Source organism: Vipera berus (assembly GCF_964194415.1).
Source record: "Vipera berus genome assembly, chromosome: 5".
NCBI lineage: Eukaryota > Metazoa > Chordata > Lepidosauria > Squamata > Viperidae > Vipera > Vipera berus.
The window spans coordinates 59,080,441-59,100,171 of NC_138207.1; the positions used below are offsets into that span (position 1 = coordinate 59,080,441).

A 19,731-nucleotide genomic window follows, 5' to 3' on the forward strand; every position below is an offset into this window, starting at 1 on the left:
TACAGTCTCCTCTGATTTTGAGACAGATGTACAAGAAGCTGATAGTGTAAACTTACTTAAATTTTACTAGCCATAATGTACTTTCAAAAAACAAAAATCTCACTTTTTTCTAGTTTTCTTTTTTGAAAGCCAGGTGGAAAAACTGTATAATCCCATTCCTGCTCACATGTGGGATTTATCACCTTCAGCTTGGATTTTGTCCCTCCCATAGTGACCAAATTCTCTTACCTTCCATCGGTAGACGTGAAAAGGTTGCCCATCTCCGTAGAAATGGGTAGTATGGAAAATCTGTTACTCCAAGTAAACAAAATAGCCAAAATAGAAAACAGTCTGATAAAATAAGTATTTAAGTATGTCGTATTTAATTGATTATCACTGGTTTTTGTTTTGTTTTGTTCTTGCTGTGGAGAACAGTAACCTTAGGGGTGGGTAGGATAAAAACATATCTATGTATTTATTTATAAAATTTATTGGCTACCCATCTTACCATAGGGTAACTCTGGGCAGCTTACAGTTACATATATAGTTAAGAAGTTAAAATCAGACATTAAAATCAAGGACACATGGGTATGGCAGGGGCGGAGTGGGGGGGAGATGGGATCTGTTATTAATCAACCAGTTCCATTACACTGTTCCCCCACTGGGGCCCTAAGCCAACTGGCAGAGCCAAATTTTTAGGCCTTACGAAAAGATAGAGGGAGATGACTGGGTGCAGGAAATTCTGCATAATAAAAATGCTAGTAATTTGAATTAGTCAGTTGGTTTGCTCCATGGGCAGTAAGCTTATATTACAGGAAGGCAAATCTTACAGAATATTAGGACACAATTCCTAAAGGTAAAAATAGTTTGACAGTCAAGGAATGTGAGCAACCATAATTTAAATATGCTTGGATTCCTTTCACTAAGCAAGGAATTACGCTTGATGGAATAAATGATTCATCCCAATTCCACCATTTTCCACCTACAATTCCAGGGGTTTTTTCTCCCCATCTCATGGAAAGGAATAAAATAACATAAAATCTTGCAGCTTTGCTTTTCAGCCAACCTTTGCTTTTCTGGGACGAAAACCCTCTGGCATAGCATCCTTTCAAGGGGAGTTTGAAGAAATTAAATGCATTAAAAAGTGTTTTTCAATGTTTAGTGCATATTCAAGATTAACATTAATGTGTTGAGTGCAAATCAAGATTAACATTCTTGAAATTCTCCTTACTATCTAAGACCATCTCATGTTGACGCTTGCATTTTTATCTGAAAGCAGAGGGACATTTGGCCAGCCCTGATATCAAGCAGTTTCCTTGATCAATTTTTCAGATGAGTTCCTCCAAAGAACTAGTATCATTTTCTTCCCTGCAGTGTTTATATTTGTTTTAATAATGTATTTGATAGCAAAATGATTGTTTTCTACAGATTTGTGCCTAAGCTAACTTTTCTCCCATTCACTTTAGGCCACATCAGAATATCTGATTTGGGTCTAGCTGTTAAAATTCCTGAGGGTGACTCCATCCGTGGACGAGTAGGAACAGTTGGTTATATGGGTGAGTGGTCTGAAATATTCTGTTGTTTTCAACTTCGAAGACTATTATTTCAACTCTGTAATATAAAAGAAAAAACAAACTCTGTTCATGCGTGATAAGCTGTCACAATTCAGCATGACTGAACAGATGGCTGAATCTCTGATATGTATGTAGGATCACTTGACCAAGTCACAATTCTTTGTGCATTCTCCCCTAAGTGCTTGAGTGCAAAGGCAGTATCCCCTAAATTGGGTTTATATAACACTCACCATTGGTAAAAATTAAACATATATTTATTTAATAAGAACAGTGCATGAAATAAGGAATTGTGGGGGTTGTCAGTAAACATGGCTTCCATGAATGGCCTTCAGAAGAACAAGATAGCACTCACCTAATGAACCATTTGAATATTTTCTAGCATGTAGAGTTTCTGAACTATCAAGTGTCAGCACCCCGTTGTTTTAAAGCCAGTGCTTTTTTTGTAAAAGAAAAAGGTGCCGGGACTCACACATGTCATACAACCTGCCTTGCCTACGCTACAAGGTTCCATCCAAAAAAGGTGCCGGAACTCCATTCTGAGCGTTCTATGAGAAAAAAAGCCCTGTTTAAAGCTATGTCCTAGATACTTTTATGTCTTGATTCCTGCCTCCCCACTTCCCCGCAACAGCTATAGTTGTCAATTTATACTTTGTACCAAACTCTGTATTGCAGCGGGCTGCAGAGGAAAGCATTTAATGTAGGAATTGCTCTGAAAATTTTTAAGTAGTTTCTTTTCATTTTTGATGGTTTTAATGAATTTCTCTAAGCTGAATGACGTGTGAAATAGTGTCCCTAGATTCTCCTGGCATATATTATTTATTTGTAAAACTTAGTAAATATTAAACCTTGTGCTTCAGAGTACTTGAAATGAATGGAAATGAGATTATTGCATATAAATGGCACTAAGATTTCAACTTAAATCAGAGATGGGCATCTGAGATTGTTGCCTGGGTTTTGTGCGCCCTTAGCACCCCTTTTAAAGTCCCTGGAGGCCCCCCCACACATTACACTACCAAACACTTGGGATGCAGTTGTTTGCTGTTTTCAGGTAGCCAAACAAAATTGTCATGATCCCACGAGGACATGATATGATTTAAGCAAATTAGAAAATTCACTTCATTTGCATAATGAAATCATTTGGCTTGTACCAGATTCCCGTGTGAAACTGGAGTCTAATTTCATATCACGTATAGTAATGTGACGTGTGATAAACAGTGCTTTTTTTCTAAAAAAAAAAGGTGCCGGAACTCAGAGGTGCTGTCACTGGGAGCGATGCCAGTGTCTTGCTACGGTGTTGCCGCCCGTCCTTTGCACCCTGGCTCCTGCGGCTTGGAGCCACATGCCATGGGGATTCCCCTCCCCACAGCCGCTGTGGGGATTCCCCTCCCTGCAGTTGCCATGCCGCGGCCCGTGCTGAGCCCCCACCTGGAGCTGCTCCAAACCCCGAACCAGAGCTGTTTTCCTCGTGGCAGTGGTCTCCGGTGCCAAACAGCCTCTTTCCAACCACATCCAGAAAAACTTGTAACAAACATTGGAATTCTCAAGGCCATGTTTGGTATTTCCCAGCAATCTGTTACTGGAAGGAAAAAGCAATCCCTGCTGCGTTACTAATCCCAAAGAAGCATTTGCATGTATGCAGGTATCCTTAGGGTGCCATAGTTATGGATGAGAAATATTGGTTGCAAAGTTGGCATTTCTGGATGTAATACAGATATTTTGGACTTATTTTTGTTTCTTTGCATGTTTGATATTTTTAAAAAGGCATATGCTACTGACTACACTTATGCACATATGTAACATCTTTTGCTAGGATACATGACCACTGCTTGTCCAGAAAGTGAAAAGTGAAAGATTGTGACTAAACAGTTTTTTAATATACAGATAATACCACCAGAAATTATTTTAGCCTTTTAAATAAATGTTGTTATTGATGTTAAGCTCACCATGGAAAACATCATTTATTGTTATGTATATACTAGGTTAATTATTTAAAGACTGAAGTGCAACATAACTAAATTCTAAATACCGGTAATCTATTTTTCAAAACACACAACAGTCCAAAAAGTAAAAATAAAGTCCAAATTAAGAATATTTCATTCTTAAGAATTGTTTAATTTAAAGTGGTTTAGTTGTAATACATGATTATAGATTCAAAATAGTTTTCAAGAGTGTACAAAAGATACTATTTTTTTCTAGCATCATCTAAATTAGACATATTACATTGAGAAAAATGTTTTTCATTTCTTTCCTGTTACCTTTATTGATTTGATTGCAGAGATGTTAACATAGGAAATAGATTTTGCTATCTAATTTTACCTTCCAAAAGACAGAAGCAAATGAAAAATGTGAGGTTCTTTCCTGTTGGCTTTTTTGAATTAGCTGTTTTAGATTCTAAAAGTTTAGTTCCTAAAGAAGTAACGTAAATAATTTTAATGTCCTCCTGTAGTGCAGGGTAAGCAACCTTGGTTCTTTTATGACTCAAGGACTTCAACTCCCAGAATTCCTGAGCCAGCATAGCTCAGCTTGGAAACCTCTCTCTTTCACCTCAGCATGGCTGGCTCAGGATTTCTGGGAGTTGAAGTCCACAAGTCATAAAAAAGGGCCAAGATTGCCTACTCCTAAAGCCAATAGAGGGAGCTTTTTTTTTGCAAAAAAAAAGGTGTCTGAGCGTTCTATAAGAAAAAAAGCCCTGGTGATAAATAAAACTAATTAAATATAGACTTTTGTTAGGAGTAAGCTTATATGATACCCATATCCTTTACAGATCCTTGAAAAATTCCATTCTATATTTTCTGAGGGGGCAAAGCAGTAGTGGGATTCAGCCAGTTCGCACCACTTCGACAGAACTGGTAGCTAATTTTTTTTTGTTGCCCAGGCCCAGAATGGACTTCTGGAAGCGGCATCCACACAGAGAACCGGTTGTTCATCTATTTGAATCCCACCACTGGGGCAAAGTAAAGTAGTTGGAATGATTCAGATTATCCAAGCTGACAGATATCCTTGTGTACTGCATAGTATAGATTATCACAGGGTGAATAGGTCTCCATTCCTAGATGGAGATTTAAATCCTGGAAATATATATTTGAACTATTATGGAGAATTAATTATTTCCAACTATATGGAAGTGAACCTACACAAATGGCTTAATTTTATTATTATAATTACCTATGAAACAAGTTCCACTGAGCTCCCTCCTAGTATCAAATTGATCCTTGGCCAGACTAAATGGAATCTCTTATTTCATTCTTGCCTCAATAGTCATGCTGATGTCAATATAGACATAGGAAACTTTTCCCATTGTCTCTTTCCTTTTTCCCAGCTCCAGAAGTCTTGAATAACCAGCGATATACCCTTAGCCCTGACTACTGGGGATTAGGCTGCTTAATCTATGAAATGATTGCAGGACAGTCACCCTTTCGAGGAAGGAAAGAAAAGGTGAAGCGGGAAGAAGTAGACAGGAGAGTCTTGGAGATGGAAGAGGTGTATTCCCATAAGTTCTCTGAAGAGGCAAAGTCTATCTGCAAAATGGTAAGCAAGTCACTTAGTGTGAAAATCAATTAGTAGACTGTAATAAATAATAAATAAATAAATAATAAATAAATAATAAAATAATGATCAGATAATTATGGGACAATGATTAAGACTACTGTGGAAAAGCTTTTTCAAACCTGGGGTCATACAGATGCATTGGTCTTTAACCCCCATAGCCCTTGAGCAGGAATTCTAAAATCTGAAGTCCACTGCCTGTGAAGTAACAATGTTGAGGTAGTAGGCCCTTTGCTGATCATGGCCCTAACAAATGTTACATTTTGCTACCTTCTAGAACCAGCCCCAGTTTTCACAAGCTTCTTTCCCCATGTTTCATTCATTTATATAGTGAAAGCTGTCAATTACTTTTGTTTACCTTTCCATGAGATGTGTTCCCCCTTCAGTAAGATGTGCATTTTGAAATGTTTCCCACTACAACTACTTCCTTGCCTCCGTGAGTTCTAAAGTTATACCAAGCCAGACTGCTGATCTAGCTCAGTGCTATCTACAGTGATTTCTCAAATTCAGACTTGCCGCTAAGCTGTTTTTCCACTATTACTTGGAAATGACGGGACTGAACTGCCTAAAAAAAAGATATATTTCACCATTAAACCAGGCGTCACCAGAATGTGAGGTCATGATGGAGGTTGTACTTGTTCATATTTGAAAACCAGCTGCCTTCATTTCTTGGGATCCATTTGCTGGAACTCTCCTTTGAGAGACCTTATTTTTGTAGCCACTATCTCAGATCACTTCTGAGCACCACCCAGGGCAGGCCTGCTAGGCTTGTGACATTCTTGACTAGAATCACCAAGGATAGATTTCAGGAGGTCCCTTTCTTGGGGCATTGTACCATAAAACATTGATCAATTGCTGTGATAAACGTGAACTAAACTGGGGCATCAAGGTTGACTCAGCCTTCCATCCTTCGGAGGTAGGTAAAATGAGGACCCAGATTGTTGGGGGCAATTAAGCTGACTTTGTAATAATGCCGCTTGGGGTGTGTGTGAAAGCCCTAATAAGCAGGCATATACATAGAATGAAGGCTACTGCTAAGCTTGTAAGCCGCCCTGAGTCTTCGGAGAAGGGCGGGATATAAATGTAATAAAATAAAAAATAAAAAAAATAAAATCATACTGAATTCTGGAGTAAACCTGCCTGCTTGAATGCAGCCCACGCTCTGTATCAGTTCTTGGAAAAGAAGAATATCTAATGTTGGAAGACTGGACTGAGCACTAGAATGTGGAAGACCAGCTCCATCATGGAGAAGTTGAAAGAAGAATAAGGGGGAAGGTGGGACTAGACAAAAGTGTATTGATCCTGGATAGATTATTTAGGAAGGCACTCAGGAATAGGTTGAAGCTATTATAGGAATCACGCCTGAGAGGACAAAAGCCATTGAAGGCAAATCCTGGTCTCGGGATTGAGTTGTGTCAGATATCGAATGCTGAAAATACAAAATTTTAACACAGAAACCAGAGTTCCAAACTACAGTTTGTCCAGGGAAAACTGGACCCCTGTCTTACTCAGAGACCCTGTCCAAGCGTATTCTGACAGCTTTATTTATAGGTAGACACACACATTCTGAGGTTATGGTTAGCACCATGAAGTTTGAGAAGCCCTGTATTATATCTCTTTTCTGTAAAGATACAGTTCGTCTTGCCGTTATTTCAGAAGTTGTGGGAAATTAGAATCTACCATCTTTTCATGCCTTAAGCCAGTTGCATAGGGGAATGGGAGAACTCGCCACACCCAACTCGGCGTGGGACAACTCACTGAGGGACAATTTAACAATTCTATTTAATTATTTAAAATAAATAAAAAAATATTTTAATTTTTGCCATTTACATTTTGTTCTTTCCCTCCTTTTGCATCCTTTCTTTAATGATACTGTTCTATCATTTCTTTGAAATTAGTGTAACTTTTGTCCCACAACTAGTTGTCCTGTGGTGAGTGGGCCATAACAAGTTGGCAAATTGTCATAGACCCATTGGATAGTATAGTCCAGTAGGCAGATATTTTACATCCACGTTTTCCTGGTTACAAAACCTTCTGTTGTGAATTGCTATGTAGCAAGTTCAACGTGACTCATTTCTTGTTCTTAGGAGTTCACTGTCACTGTATAATATTGGTAATAGCTTTTTTTTAAGTTTGCTGACAGGAGGATAAATTTTTATTTCAAAATTAGATTTCATCCTGGTTGACTCCATAGTGAATTACATGGCTCACAAGATTGCTGCAGAGTTAAAGTGCAAGGAGGCTGTGATCTCCTTGAAATGTAGGGATTAAAAGGGATCTCTCCACAGGGCCCTCTCCATTAATTTCACCAATGAAAGGCTTTTTTTTTCTGGCCGATGATGAGCATGTTGGGGGGGGAAAAACTGAATCAAAGGAGTTTCCTAGCCTTTTTTGCTTCTTACTACTATCCCTAAATTTCCTGTACTGCCATTTTCAGAATGGTGTTGTGTTCCAGTAAAACACAGTTCAGCAACACCCTCTGAAATGACTTGAAACTGTGGGTGCCTTGATTGCCAACACTGACACATGCAGGAAAATCTTAGAGGTTTGTTCCATTTGCTGTGTGTCATCCACCCATGCCTGCTTTTAAGTACTGAATACGTTCACAGTTGGATCCAAGCACAACCAGATCCAAGTTCTAGGAACAAGGCTCACTGTTGAAAAATTCCTGTGATGTTTCCTAACGTCAGTAAACGGTGTTTGTAAACTAAATGCTTCAGTAATATGCTGTAATTAGTGTTCCCTTTTCATTTAGATTTGTCCAGCTTTGGGAACATTTTAGCTGGAGAATTTTCCAGAATCATTTGCCAAATCTTGGCTGGTGTGTGAACACATCTACCTGCTTCAGTTACTTCAAACTGAAGAATGCTTATAAAAGTAATCTGGTTAAGCAATTGGAGGAAACCAACTGCAGTTAACTTTCTATTACATGTGTTTCTGAGGTCTAATTACATAAATTCATTATTTTGACGATTTTTAAATTGCAAGCTTATAGAAATAGTTCATGCTTATGCTTCCCATATTGTTAATTTTTCTATTGCTGCCCTCTAATGAACAAAAGGTGAACATCCTCTGGAAAAATCTTTAAATCTGTTTTCCTCATCATTTTTACAATCAAAGAAGGTAACAGTCTCACCACATATGTTTGCTCAGAATTTTTTAAGAGAGAGACCAGTTGAGTCCAATCATCTTTTCCTTAGTTTATTTTTGTTACTGAATGAAGCTTGACATTATTGGCCCATAATCATTGAGCTACCTTAGTTTCTAATATTCCTCAGTGAAATTCCTTTAGTTTTTCCCCCCTCAAAACAAGTAATAAGTAAGAAGACTGAAATAAAAACCAGTAAAATAGTATATACTTGGCAGAATAATGTAATATAATGCAGCTCCAGGATTAATGATAATATTTGTTGAATGCTAGAATAATTCTATATCTCAGTTACTGTAGCTGCAAGATGAGTGAGGTAATAATGAGGCCTTCAAGTCCTACTGTTCATGAGTACTGCATATGATTTATAACTTCACATTACCCATTTAAATGCTAACCTTTCTTTTGCAAAATGGTTTATACTTCTAATTAGAAGCTGAAACTTCACTTCAGCCAACTGAACATCATCTCAGATTGTTGGGGGCAATATGCTCATTCTGTAAACCAGAGGTCCCCAACCTTTTGGGCACCAGGGACCGGTTCTGTGGAGAGAGGTTTTTCCCTGGGCCGGAGAGTGCGTGGGTTTGTGTGTTGCCTGCATCCTATGGATGGGGCTTTGCTTGTTTGTACAGACCGGTTCCTGGCATGCTCCAGCCCGGTACCGGTCCACAGACTGGGAGTTAGGGACCCCTGCTGTAAACCACTTAGAGAGGGCAGTAAAGCACTGTGAAGTGCTATATAAGTCTAAATGCTGTTGCTATTGCTATCTCTCTAAGTCCACTGTGTTACACATATTGAAGGATGAAGCACCTTGGAGATCAATGGAATTTATTCCCAGCTAACAATTTTTCAAGGAGTTTAATCTTCTGATGTTAATAAATTGGATTCTGTGATAGGGCAGTGCCTACTTTGAAAATTATTAGGAAAACTTTGGACCTCACACAAGCGTTGTACCTCTGTTTTATTCCTTAAAAACACCTAACATTCTTGTCAGCCAGGGAAAAAAAGTGAATAAAAGAGGTGTGACTCTTAAAAGCAGCAACATCTTTTGTTCAGGACTGTACAGAAGTATGAGTGGTTTTAAGGAATATTGGAAGGCATTCTATTGAGATGACATTTGAACACTTCAACCCAAACATGCCCAGTCATACTAAATGTTGTGTAGTGGGTTCTGGAGAGCAGGAAGGATGCCGAGACAATGAGTACAGCATAGCAGCTCTTTATTAGGTGGAAGGGACTGTACTGGGGGAATAGGGCTACCTGCACTCTTATATATACCTGGCCAGTACCTGGCCAAGTACACAAACAACCAATCGGATTGAACCTCTGTTTCCCGCTTAAATTGCTTCCCGATGGTGACTTACTCACAGCTTTAGGTTTCCAATAAAGCTTAATACATAACACTAAACAGTGTTGCTCTTTAAAAATTGGGGGGACATTATTTTATAATTAAATTTATATGCTGAACAACTCGCTATCCAAAACCTTAATGAGCTCTGGAATTTTGTGCTCTGCAGATCCAAGCCTCAAAGCTCTTGAAGACTCTTGTCTCTTTGCTTGATCTAGTGGGCTTCAAGAGGTTTGCACCCTAGATTTGGTAAATCTAAATCTAGTGGTGCCCAGAATTTCATTGTGGCTATTGGTAAAGATATATGGCAGACAGTAATTGGCATTCACCTGCCCAAGCATTCAAAAGTAAATCTCTCATTCATTCATTTGTAGATTTGTAAGCTACTATTTCTCTTCATATATACCATCTTCGTTGAATTTTCCCCATCAAAATAACCCTATGAAGTAACTTGGGTTGATTGATTAACCCTAAGTAATCTGGTGAGACTTCCTAATTGAGGTTGCACTTAAATCTACTCCCAATCTATTTAAGCTTTCACCATCAGTTTGTTCTGGCTCTCAATAACTCTGGAGTAGGAGATAAAATGTTGAAAAATTTTAGGAACTCTTAATAATTCATCAGGCATAATTGTATAAAACATGGTTAAGTTCAATAAGTTAATCTTGCTTTTGAGGCTTGAACCCAGTATAAGGGAATTTCTTGAAGGTTGTTGATGAGATTAGGCATACACAGATAGGATTATGAGAGCTAAATAAAATAAATAAGCCAAATAATTAGAGTTAAGATAGAGAATTGATATGAGTTATTTTATAAACCATTGATAAGATGATTAAATATATTCAGTAAGTATGAGTCCAACTTTTTTCAATACATATATGAAAATAAGAATTAATAGTTGCATAGTAGCTCCAGCAAATGAAGATAATGAAGTGAAAGAACCTGGGAAATTCTTTTGACAAAAATTACACAAATTTGTGCAATTTTCCTCAAAATTCCTTTGTGCTTTATCACACTTAGCCATATAAAATATCCAGTTCAATTCAACTTCCTGAGAAAAATCATTCTGCTAGAACACATGTATAGATAATTGGGAATGAAATAGGGTGTAGAAAAAAGTGATTAGGCAATTCAGGGGCTTGAAAATGTAAAGGTTTTGTTAATTATTTGCCTAAAAGAAATCTGTGTATTTCTAAATCTGGTTTAGGTTTAAGTCATTAATGGATGCATGTGGAAAAAGAAAAGTGAAGAATTGGTGGCGTGGTGGTGATGATATTGAAGAGAGAATGCTAGAAGGACTATTTCAGAGGCTGGTATGGGAATGATAGTAACATGTCAAAGAGTGGAACTGAAATATATTATAAATGTTAGTTATGTTAGAAAAAATGCTGAAAAAGAAATAATAAAGCTTTAAAAATAAATATAGATGATATAACAGCAGAAATATGGGTATGGTTGCCAATGAAGTACAGTGTGATTTATGTAGCACGTGTTTAAAGATTGCATCTGTGTCTGACAAGTGGAAGAACACTGTTATGGTTCCCTTATACAAAGCAAAAGGTCACAAGAGTAGATGCAACCCCCCCACACACACACACCACAAGATACGTTTGTTCAGTTTATCCAGAGGGGTACTTGTTAGAATTCTGATTAAAATGATGTCAGAAGTAGCTCAGAATTCTCAAACAAAATTTGAGAAGTACAAGAGCATAGTATATACTGCTTTTCTGAAAGTCGCTTAGAAATGTAAGAATGTGAGAAAGTAAGTACAGCATGATAAAATGGATAGGCCTGAATGATGGAACTTTGTACAAATATAGAGCTGACAGTTGCCAACTGTGATAAAAGCAGTATATGATGGAAGTAATAGAGTTAATATATTCGCGGATACATTTTACAAAGAATATTTACGATAACATTATATATACAGTAGTCTCTGTTGCATCAAGCCCTACACAAGACAATAGTGGCAGCCAGCAGCGTCTACTGCGGGGATGGGGATGGAATGGGAGTCAAACTGAAGAAAATATCACCTCAGTATTGTGATACAAGCACACATTTTATACCTGCTCCAAAAGGACAGGGACTGTGACATGACATTGTAACGCTGCTTTCAATATTACAATTAAGAGGTTTTTAAAATAATGTTATTTCAATTTTTAAAAGAGAAATACAGAAAAAACCCTATAAGAAATAACATACTATGGAATAAACAGTAATATCAAATTAATTAATTATGAATTGTAATATCATCACAGATCCCTTAACACTAACCCCAATTGGGCCTGGAAAATACACCATTTTCACCCTGTCACAATTTTCACTTACTTTGTTATGTTATATATTGTGTTAGTTTCATTTCATGGGCAAAATGCGAAAGATTACAATGCCTAAATTCCAAACATGAGATTCCTCTTATTAATTGCTGGACTGTCACATATTTGGCTTTATTTTTATTAAATAGTAAACTATGAATGGCAAATGAATTTTTATAAGCATACTCCTATTAGGATATAGAAGTGAATGTTTGGGTTTCTCTGCATGCAATAAGATTCAACAAATATTTTCTGATCATTGTCTTGGCATCTTTTCAGCTATTGACCAAAGATATGAAACAGAGGCTGGGATGTCCGAATTGTGCTGCTGAAGTAAAGAGCCACCCGTTTTTCAAGAGCATGAATTTCAAACGTCTCCAAGCAGGAATGTTGGAACCCCCTTTTGTCCCTGATGTAAGTGATGCTTAAAAGAGAATTACAGAGCTGAAGTAGAACTTGAGGATGTATATGACCTACTGCTTGAATCTGTATTTTTAACGGTTGCAGTCTATCATCCTTGAGATGCTATTGAAACTGTACTTACAATGGTTGAAATCTATCTTTCTTGAGTTAGGGTCATATCTTAACTTTGGATTTCTGTGTCTAATAATTTTGACTCCATCAGTGATTGAAATTTCATAACAGTGTTTTGGATAGGCAGTCTTACACAAGAGTCTTGTGCTCTTCAAGATGATTTTTGCCCCTCATCTATGCCATGTTTTCAAAAGTTATGTCAGTTGTTAACTTACTATTTGCTAGCCATTAATAGTGAGGTCCCTAATGTTCAGACACCTCAGCTGATACTAGTCAAGCTCCATACCCCACTCTATTTAAAAGAAATAATTAAATATTACTTTAATTGAAAACAAAATTACTGTGGAAGGTAGCATAGTGCAAAGGAAAGTATTAGCTTCCAGAATTATCTGTATTTTCAAAAAAAGCCCGTAGATATCCCCCAAGATATTTTTATTTTATATGGAAGTTTCAGCCTAGTGCTTCTTTTGTAGTGTATCCAACAGCCCATGAAAGCGGGGGGGGGGGAGATTCCCTCTGGTTTGATAGAGATGATATCAAAGAACAGCCTCATATATTTGCCTTCTGAATGGGTTTTAAATGGTTTGGCTATAGTTCAGCAGAAGCAAATACTGGAACATCTTAGTTGTTTTGGGCTTAACTAAAGCAAAATCCAGAGGGATGTGGGAGAGATTATGCAGGGTGAGTACAACAAGACTGGGGTGGTGTCGTACCTTCCTTTCCTCTCATCCTCTGCATATTCTAAGTGCTAGCCTTCCACTCCCCACTCCCTCTTCCCAGTGTGTCTTCCCTCCTTGTCTCTCTTCAACTGCTGCTGCCCCAAAGGTCCCAGCATGGCATCACTCATTTGCCTGTCCTGCGATCTCCCCAGCACCGTACCTCCCTTTCCTTTGTTCCCTGCTTTCCTCAGCTGCCAATGTATGCCATTCTCAAGGAAACCTTGGCCTTTTCTTGCCCTTGCTCCTCGGAATGATTTCTGCTTTTTCTATAGAGCTACCATATCTGTGTTGCAAAAACACAAAGGACCAGAAGATGTCAGCAAAGAATTAGATACAGTTTTCAAATCCTTTTGCTGCCCTCCCCTGTTTTAAAGATCTGATAGCCTTATTCTTCTGACTGTTCCAAAAGAAAACAGGATTAAAAAAAATAGTGGAGGTGGAGGACCCTATGTTGTAGATAAAATTCTCAGTTATAGCTCTCTTTCCCAAAGGAAAAAACTGTTACTTTTTTTTTCTTTTGAAGAAAGTGCAAACCTCCAAGGAGAAAGTGTATAGATTTATGAATGCTGCGGGAAGAGAAGCAGTTAAACTCAGGACGATCACCTGTGTTGGGAAAAGTAGCACGAGTAGCTTGGAGAGTCTGGATAGGCTCAGAAGAATTGGACAGACTTGGAAAGATGGAGTGTATGAAGGGTAGAAGGGCATGAAGGGGCTAGATGAAGGTCAGTGCAAGGGCAGGAGGGCACTGAGTGAGTGAATAAAAGTGATGAGGAAGGTGGGAGGAAGAGCAGCAAGGGGACGCAAGGGAGAGCAAAAGTCCGGGGGATATAGAAGGTTTTGGACAACCTACTCCTTTGACCAGTGCTTTTTTTATAAAAGAAAAAGGTGCCGGAACTCACACATGTCATACAACCTGCCTTGCCTATCCTACAAGATTCCATCCAAAAAAGGTGCCAGAACTCCGTTCTGAGCGTTCTATGACAAAAAAAGCCCAGCCTTTGACCCATGGGCATGAACCTTTTGCAGTTCTGTTTGCCCAAAGCAAGTAAAGTTTTGAATGACCTCAAATAGCACCAACCACATGTTCAGTTTCTTACTGTTTCTTTTCCTGCTGGGGTAGCCGAGAGCAGTGTACTGCAAAGATGTGTTGGATATTGAGCAGTTTTCAACTGTCAAGGGAGTAAACCTGGACCAAACAGATGATGATTTCTATTCCAAGTTTGCTACAGGCTCTGTATCTATTCCATGGCAAAATGAGGTAATTATATATTTACTCATGCTTCCCTAAAATCCTTTCTATAAACCTTTCCGAATTTCATAAATGCCAAGTATATACTTGAAATATTCTAAATATCTTATTTCCTTAACTTGGATATACTCTGCAGCATTCTAAAATAAAAAAAAGCCCAGTTGTGTTTTATTAAAGTGACAGAAAGTGATTCTTTCGAAATGTGTGGTTCTGAAGTTTCAGACATGTTTCCTTTGCAGACAGGACTACAATTATCTGATGATTAAAAACAACTTTCTATAATGAAAAAACATGTATTGCTTTCAGGTGCAAGAGTTAGTTAATTGGAATTAGGACCAGCTAATGTTTAGTTTAGTTTTGCTGTGTCTCACCATTTTTGCTACTCTTAATTAAAGTAACCCTCCAGATATGGAAGATTTGTATCACCCTGAGCAAGTTGAACAAAATAGCAATCGGACTAGAATGATAACACAGTAGAGAAGAGTGTCGTAAATTTAGAGGAAGTTGCAAGCCATTCTAAGTTGTGGCAGGGGTCTATTCTCTGAGCTTGCTTTTTAGCTCCCAGATGTTTTGTTACCAGACTAGGTAACATCTTCAGCAGGGGCTTGGGGTGAAGTTCATTTATATGGGTCCTAGGTGGTCAGCTGGTCTCACAACTCACAAGGCTGATTGAGTCACAAGACTGGTTGAATCACAAGACCGATTCTGGACTTCCGACTGGTTGCAGTGAGGTGCAGAATCCAGTTGGTGAGGGGGTGGTCAGTTCTATCATTGGTTGGTGATTCGGATGGTCCACTTCCTTATTGGTTCATTTGCTGGTTCTAAGTCAGTGTGTTTGTTGATGGACCTGGTAGTCAACTCACGTGCCTGATGGGTTTTGGTGTGGCCGATGACTTTGGCTTCATCCCAGTCAACTGGTGTTGTTGGTTGTCAGCGTGACTGGTGATCAGGGACTTCAGGTCATGCCATTTGACAGCCAGCTGGTGTTCATAGATTCTGGTTTTTAACTGGCATCCTGTCTGCCTGGCGTAGAACTGGTTGTTCTTCCTATCAGCTCATCCCAGCATAGCCAAGGGTAAAAAATTGCTGGAGCCACAGATGACAATATCTTGGTGATTATCAGCAGAGGAATAAAGGGGGGCAAATAATGAAACCAGTGACATGACATTGCAACAAAAGTCCGTGACTTATGTGTTACTTCATAATATAAGCATGAAATACTAAGTTTCCACTACAACACTACAACACCTCAACTCATTCTATCATCTTTCTCTCACAGTCGATATTTATCCTCATCAGATTATTTACTCCTAATATTTACAAAAGATGTGGGAGGTCCTCAGTCTGGGCATCTTGTATTTCCTGATTGTGAGATCCCTTTGGGAGAAGTCATTTCACATTTCACAAAAAACCAAAAAAAAACCATTTTTCACTTTGAATCCAAAGATTTGCTGACAATTACCAATATATACTCTTCCTTCCTATTGCATTTGTAGAAAAAAAATTCAAAATAACAATTACATGAAACATTTTCTCTTTTTGATCAACTTATTTATCTAATGGTAGCTTTGATCCATGTTGAAGTTAACTTCTTACAATTCAGCTTTTCCAACATAGCGCCCTTCAGATATGTTGGCAATTCTTGGAATTTTGCTGCTTAATAATCCTGGAATCCTACATATCTGAAGAGCCCCAACCTTGGAAGGTAACTAGGAAGCATTCAGTCTTCTGTACAAGATGCATGTATGATGCACGTGCATGTGTGAAGAGGCATATTAATTCAGTATCTGGCTATACTCCTCTGTGTAAAAACTGACGGTTGTATTTTATATTTTAATACCTGTTTGATTGCTAATTATTTATGACAGAAAAGAGGCATACCACTTCCTTCCAGTATATCTTGTATTTCACTTCTAAGTTCATGTATGATAAAGTGAATAAAGTATTAGACAACCAGGTTTTAATTTCTGCTCAACCATGAACTTTACTGTGTGACTCAAGATGAATGTCTGTCATCTTTGGATATCAGCCTAGTGAATCGTATCTGAAATAAGACTCAAGACTCAGTACTGCCTCTGATGTGCTCCAGGCTCTCGGGGTCCTTTCCAGGGGCGAGCCATGTTCATAGCCAACCCTGGTTGTGCCCATCTCTAAAGGACTGGAACCAAAATTACTCCGGTTCAGTACAGCCAGCCCAGTCTTGCACCAAATGCTTCAGACCAGGGCTGTCCAACCTTGGCCACTAAGACTTGTGGACTGCAACTCCCAGAATTCTGGGAGTTGGAGTCCAGAGGTCTTAAGGTTGTACACCCCTGCTTTATATGCTGCATTGTGCATGGATTCCAGGCCCCATGACTGTTTTGAAACTGTTTCTCCCCCTCCCCTTATTCCTGCCCCCACTTTGTTCTCAAAATTAGGTTCCTCCTCAGTTTAGTTCATATTAATATAACTTCTGGATAACCCAAACTGTTGTGTTCAATTAGTTTGCCCCTTGCTAAACCAAAGCTAAACCACAAGGAAATGCCAGTGGTGGTCCTCCTGTCCAGTGTCAGTCTCATGAGAGAAAGATGGGACAATATTATTAAAATATCGTAAAAGAATTGGGGAATGATGCTTAGCAATTGTGTCTCAGAGAAAGGTAGAGAGTAATCTAGAGGTAGACCCCCCTGTGGCACTTCAAATGTTATGCTGAACCATTCCTAGGTACAGGAAGAATCTGGTGTATATAGCATCTGGAGTACACAGGCTGCCTCTGTACTTACCCTAATCTGAAAACTTCAAATGAGCAGCCAATCTTCTTTCTGGCTGGATGCACTTTATTGAGTCTTTATAAATGATGCATTCTATATAATAAGGCTGGGGTTTTCTCTGATTCTCATTATGGGCCCCAGTAAATAATTTTTCCCTTTCGTCTTGCCAGATGATAGAAACAGAATGTTTTAAAGAACTAAACATATTTGGACCAAATGGTACTGTTTCACCAGACCTTAACAAAAACTATCCTCCAGAACCACCGAAGAAAGGATTGCTGCATCGAATATTTAAACGTCAGGTGAGAGTCTCTAAACCTTTCCTAATGCTTATGTTAATTAAATAAATAATTGTCTTTATCAATATTCCAAAATGTCCAAATCTTGTCATGGCATATTATAGACTAGTGATGGATGAAAACAACCTTTTGCCAGGCTGGTGTCCTCAGATCATGTTGGATTGCAGCTACTCATTATGGATTGAGGCACGTTTGTGGTGAAAGAGAGTTCAGAAACTAAAACACCACTTTTTCTTCAGGCCTTATGTCCTGAAATATAATTACTGTTGACCAAGAAATGAAACTGGTTACCTGAACATGGTATAAGGAACTCCATTTGGGCTGAAAGACATAATTGGAACACATGGCAGTGTGTTTGTAAAACATTTGGAAGGTGAAGGCATTATCTATTCATAGATGGCTAGCAAGGTTGACATGGCTAGTCATAAAATATATAGGTACTAGAAGACACACTAAGAAATTTGTCTAGCCCCTCAGTGTTAGGACAAATAGACAGACTTGGAAGTCAAGAATGGGTTTGCAGATGGCCACCATTTGTAAATTCTATGAATGCCAATCAGGTTTACTATATAGGAGATTTAGAAGTATTCTTTATTTAAAGAAGATACTAGACACTGATGCTTCGCATTCTACCAGACAGTAGCTCAAGAGGTCCTGGCCCAAACAGAAGCCTCTTCAGAACCCAGGGGCTTAAGGAGAGTTGAGGGTGAGAAACTCTTGTGAATAGACATACAGTTAAGGGGATACAGTGGTATCCCCTTTTTTATGCCATACTTTATATCAATCAAATGGATATAATCCAGAGCATCACAGGCAAATAGTTATATTTTCTGGAAATTGCAGGGGCATACATCTAGAATGATCCAGAAAAACTAACTTTTTCTATCTTCCTTTTTAAAACTTTCTCCAGCATCAGAACAATTCCAAGAGCTCTCCAAACTCAAAGACCAATTTAAATCATCACATAAATTCCAATCATGTCAGTTCAAACTCTACTGGGAGCAGTTAGCTTTTTCTGACTTATGGTTATTACATCCTTCCACTGGTAGAGTATCAAGCATCAAGGATGAGAAGAGCACTCACCATCAAGCTAGAAGATCAACAGTTTATAACCATGGAAGATTTTTTTCCTCCTGTCTGTTCTTTTTAGGGAAGCTTCCCATTTTATGAAGATATTTACTCTCAGGTCTGTTTTTGGGGGTGGAACTTGAGGTTTTATGACTCAACATTGTCTCTGTAGGACACCGCAATAGCAATTGGAGGCTGACAACTTGCACGTATTTAAAATTGCATCCTAACTAGAACTGAATTTTGTCCTTATTATTTTTAAAGAAAAGGTTTTGTAAATTTCTCTATTGTCTCAGTTTATATTTTGTACATTTGTATTTAAATGAAAGTCAAACTTGGGGTTGTATATTTTCTGAGCAGCAGCTTGTAAAGCCATGCATTTTAAGACTTTTTAGTGTTTTTTTTAAAGAAAAAGTGATCAATACTTCCAGTCTCAAAATGAGGGGGGAGGGGTTGATTTTTCTTTTGTAAATATAGAAAAATGTACATATGTTCCTTTTTCCTATTGCTTTAGTTGATACTTTTTTTATAACTAACTTCACTTTTGTGTTTTTTGGTTAATGGCAACACTGCAGACTAGTGTCTTCCCCTCCCCTCTGTTTTGTTAAAAGCCTTGCATCTAATAAACTTAGACCTACAAAGTTTGGTCTCTCTAGAGAGACTAAAAGGCTATGTCTGAAGTTCAGGATGTCATGGGACCATTGTTGCTATTTGCACTTTTTATAGCTTTTATATTTGTTGCTGAAAAATCAAATCCTGTTTAAAATCTCATACCGCTTTTTCTTCCCTGGGCTGAAATTATATAACTATTGCTAGAAAAAGAGTGAGCAGACAGTCATTGGCAGCTCCTTTCAAGAAAACAATAAGATTGTTCTAGATTTCGTTATCTCTTAGTTTCACCTTTAAGTGGGCTTTGCACAGTTCATGGAGAAATGGCTCTTGAAGGCACATTGGATTTGCAGAAATGCCCAATTGATTCCTGAGTCAACATCTGTTTGCTAGTGTATTCACTGCATCCCAGAACAAGAGTGCAATTGGTGTGGTCCATATGCCAGCTGGTGCTTCCCAAGACTCCTGCTTGCACTCTGGCTTCCATTTATGATATGGCAACAATGAAGGGAGTTAAATACCAGGAAACTGAGCTCTTAATGAGAGCTTCTGTACGTAATAAAAAATGTTATCTGTCCACTTTCCATTGCTCC

General features: G+C 38.3%; 1 protein-coding gene across 2 annotated transcripts in view; it reads left to right on the forward strand.

The window, feature by feature from the left end:
• Nucleotides 1-19,209, forward strand: part of GRK5 (G protein-coupled receptor kinase 5) — a 182,589-nt gene extending 163,380 nt beyond the window's left edge. For both annotated transcript variants that reach the window (XM_081329550.1, XM_081329549.1), the window contains 6 exons: nt 1,446-1,535; nt 4,873-5,081; nt 12,190-12,324; nt 14,284-14,421; nt 17,333-17,464; nt 18,372-19,209. In XM_081329550.1, coding sequence (XP_081185676.1) covers nt 1,446-1,535; nt 4,873-5,081; nt 12,190-12,324; nt 14,284-14,421; nt 17,333-17,464; nt 18,372-18,470 — 803 coding nt within the window. In that variant the 3' untranslated portion in view covers nt 18,471-19,209. The remainder of the gene's footprint in view (nt 1-1,445; nt 1,536-4,872; nt 5,082-12,189; nt 12,325-14,283; nt 14,422-17,332; nt 17,465-18,371) is intronic.
• Nucleotides 19,210-19,731: the final 522 nt, after the last annotated feature.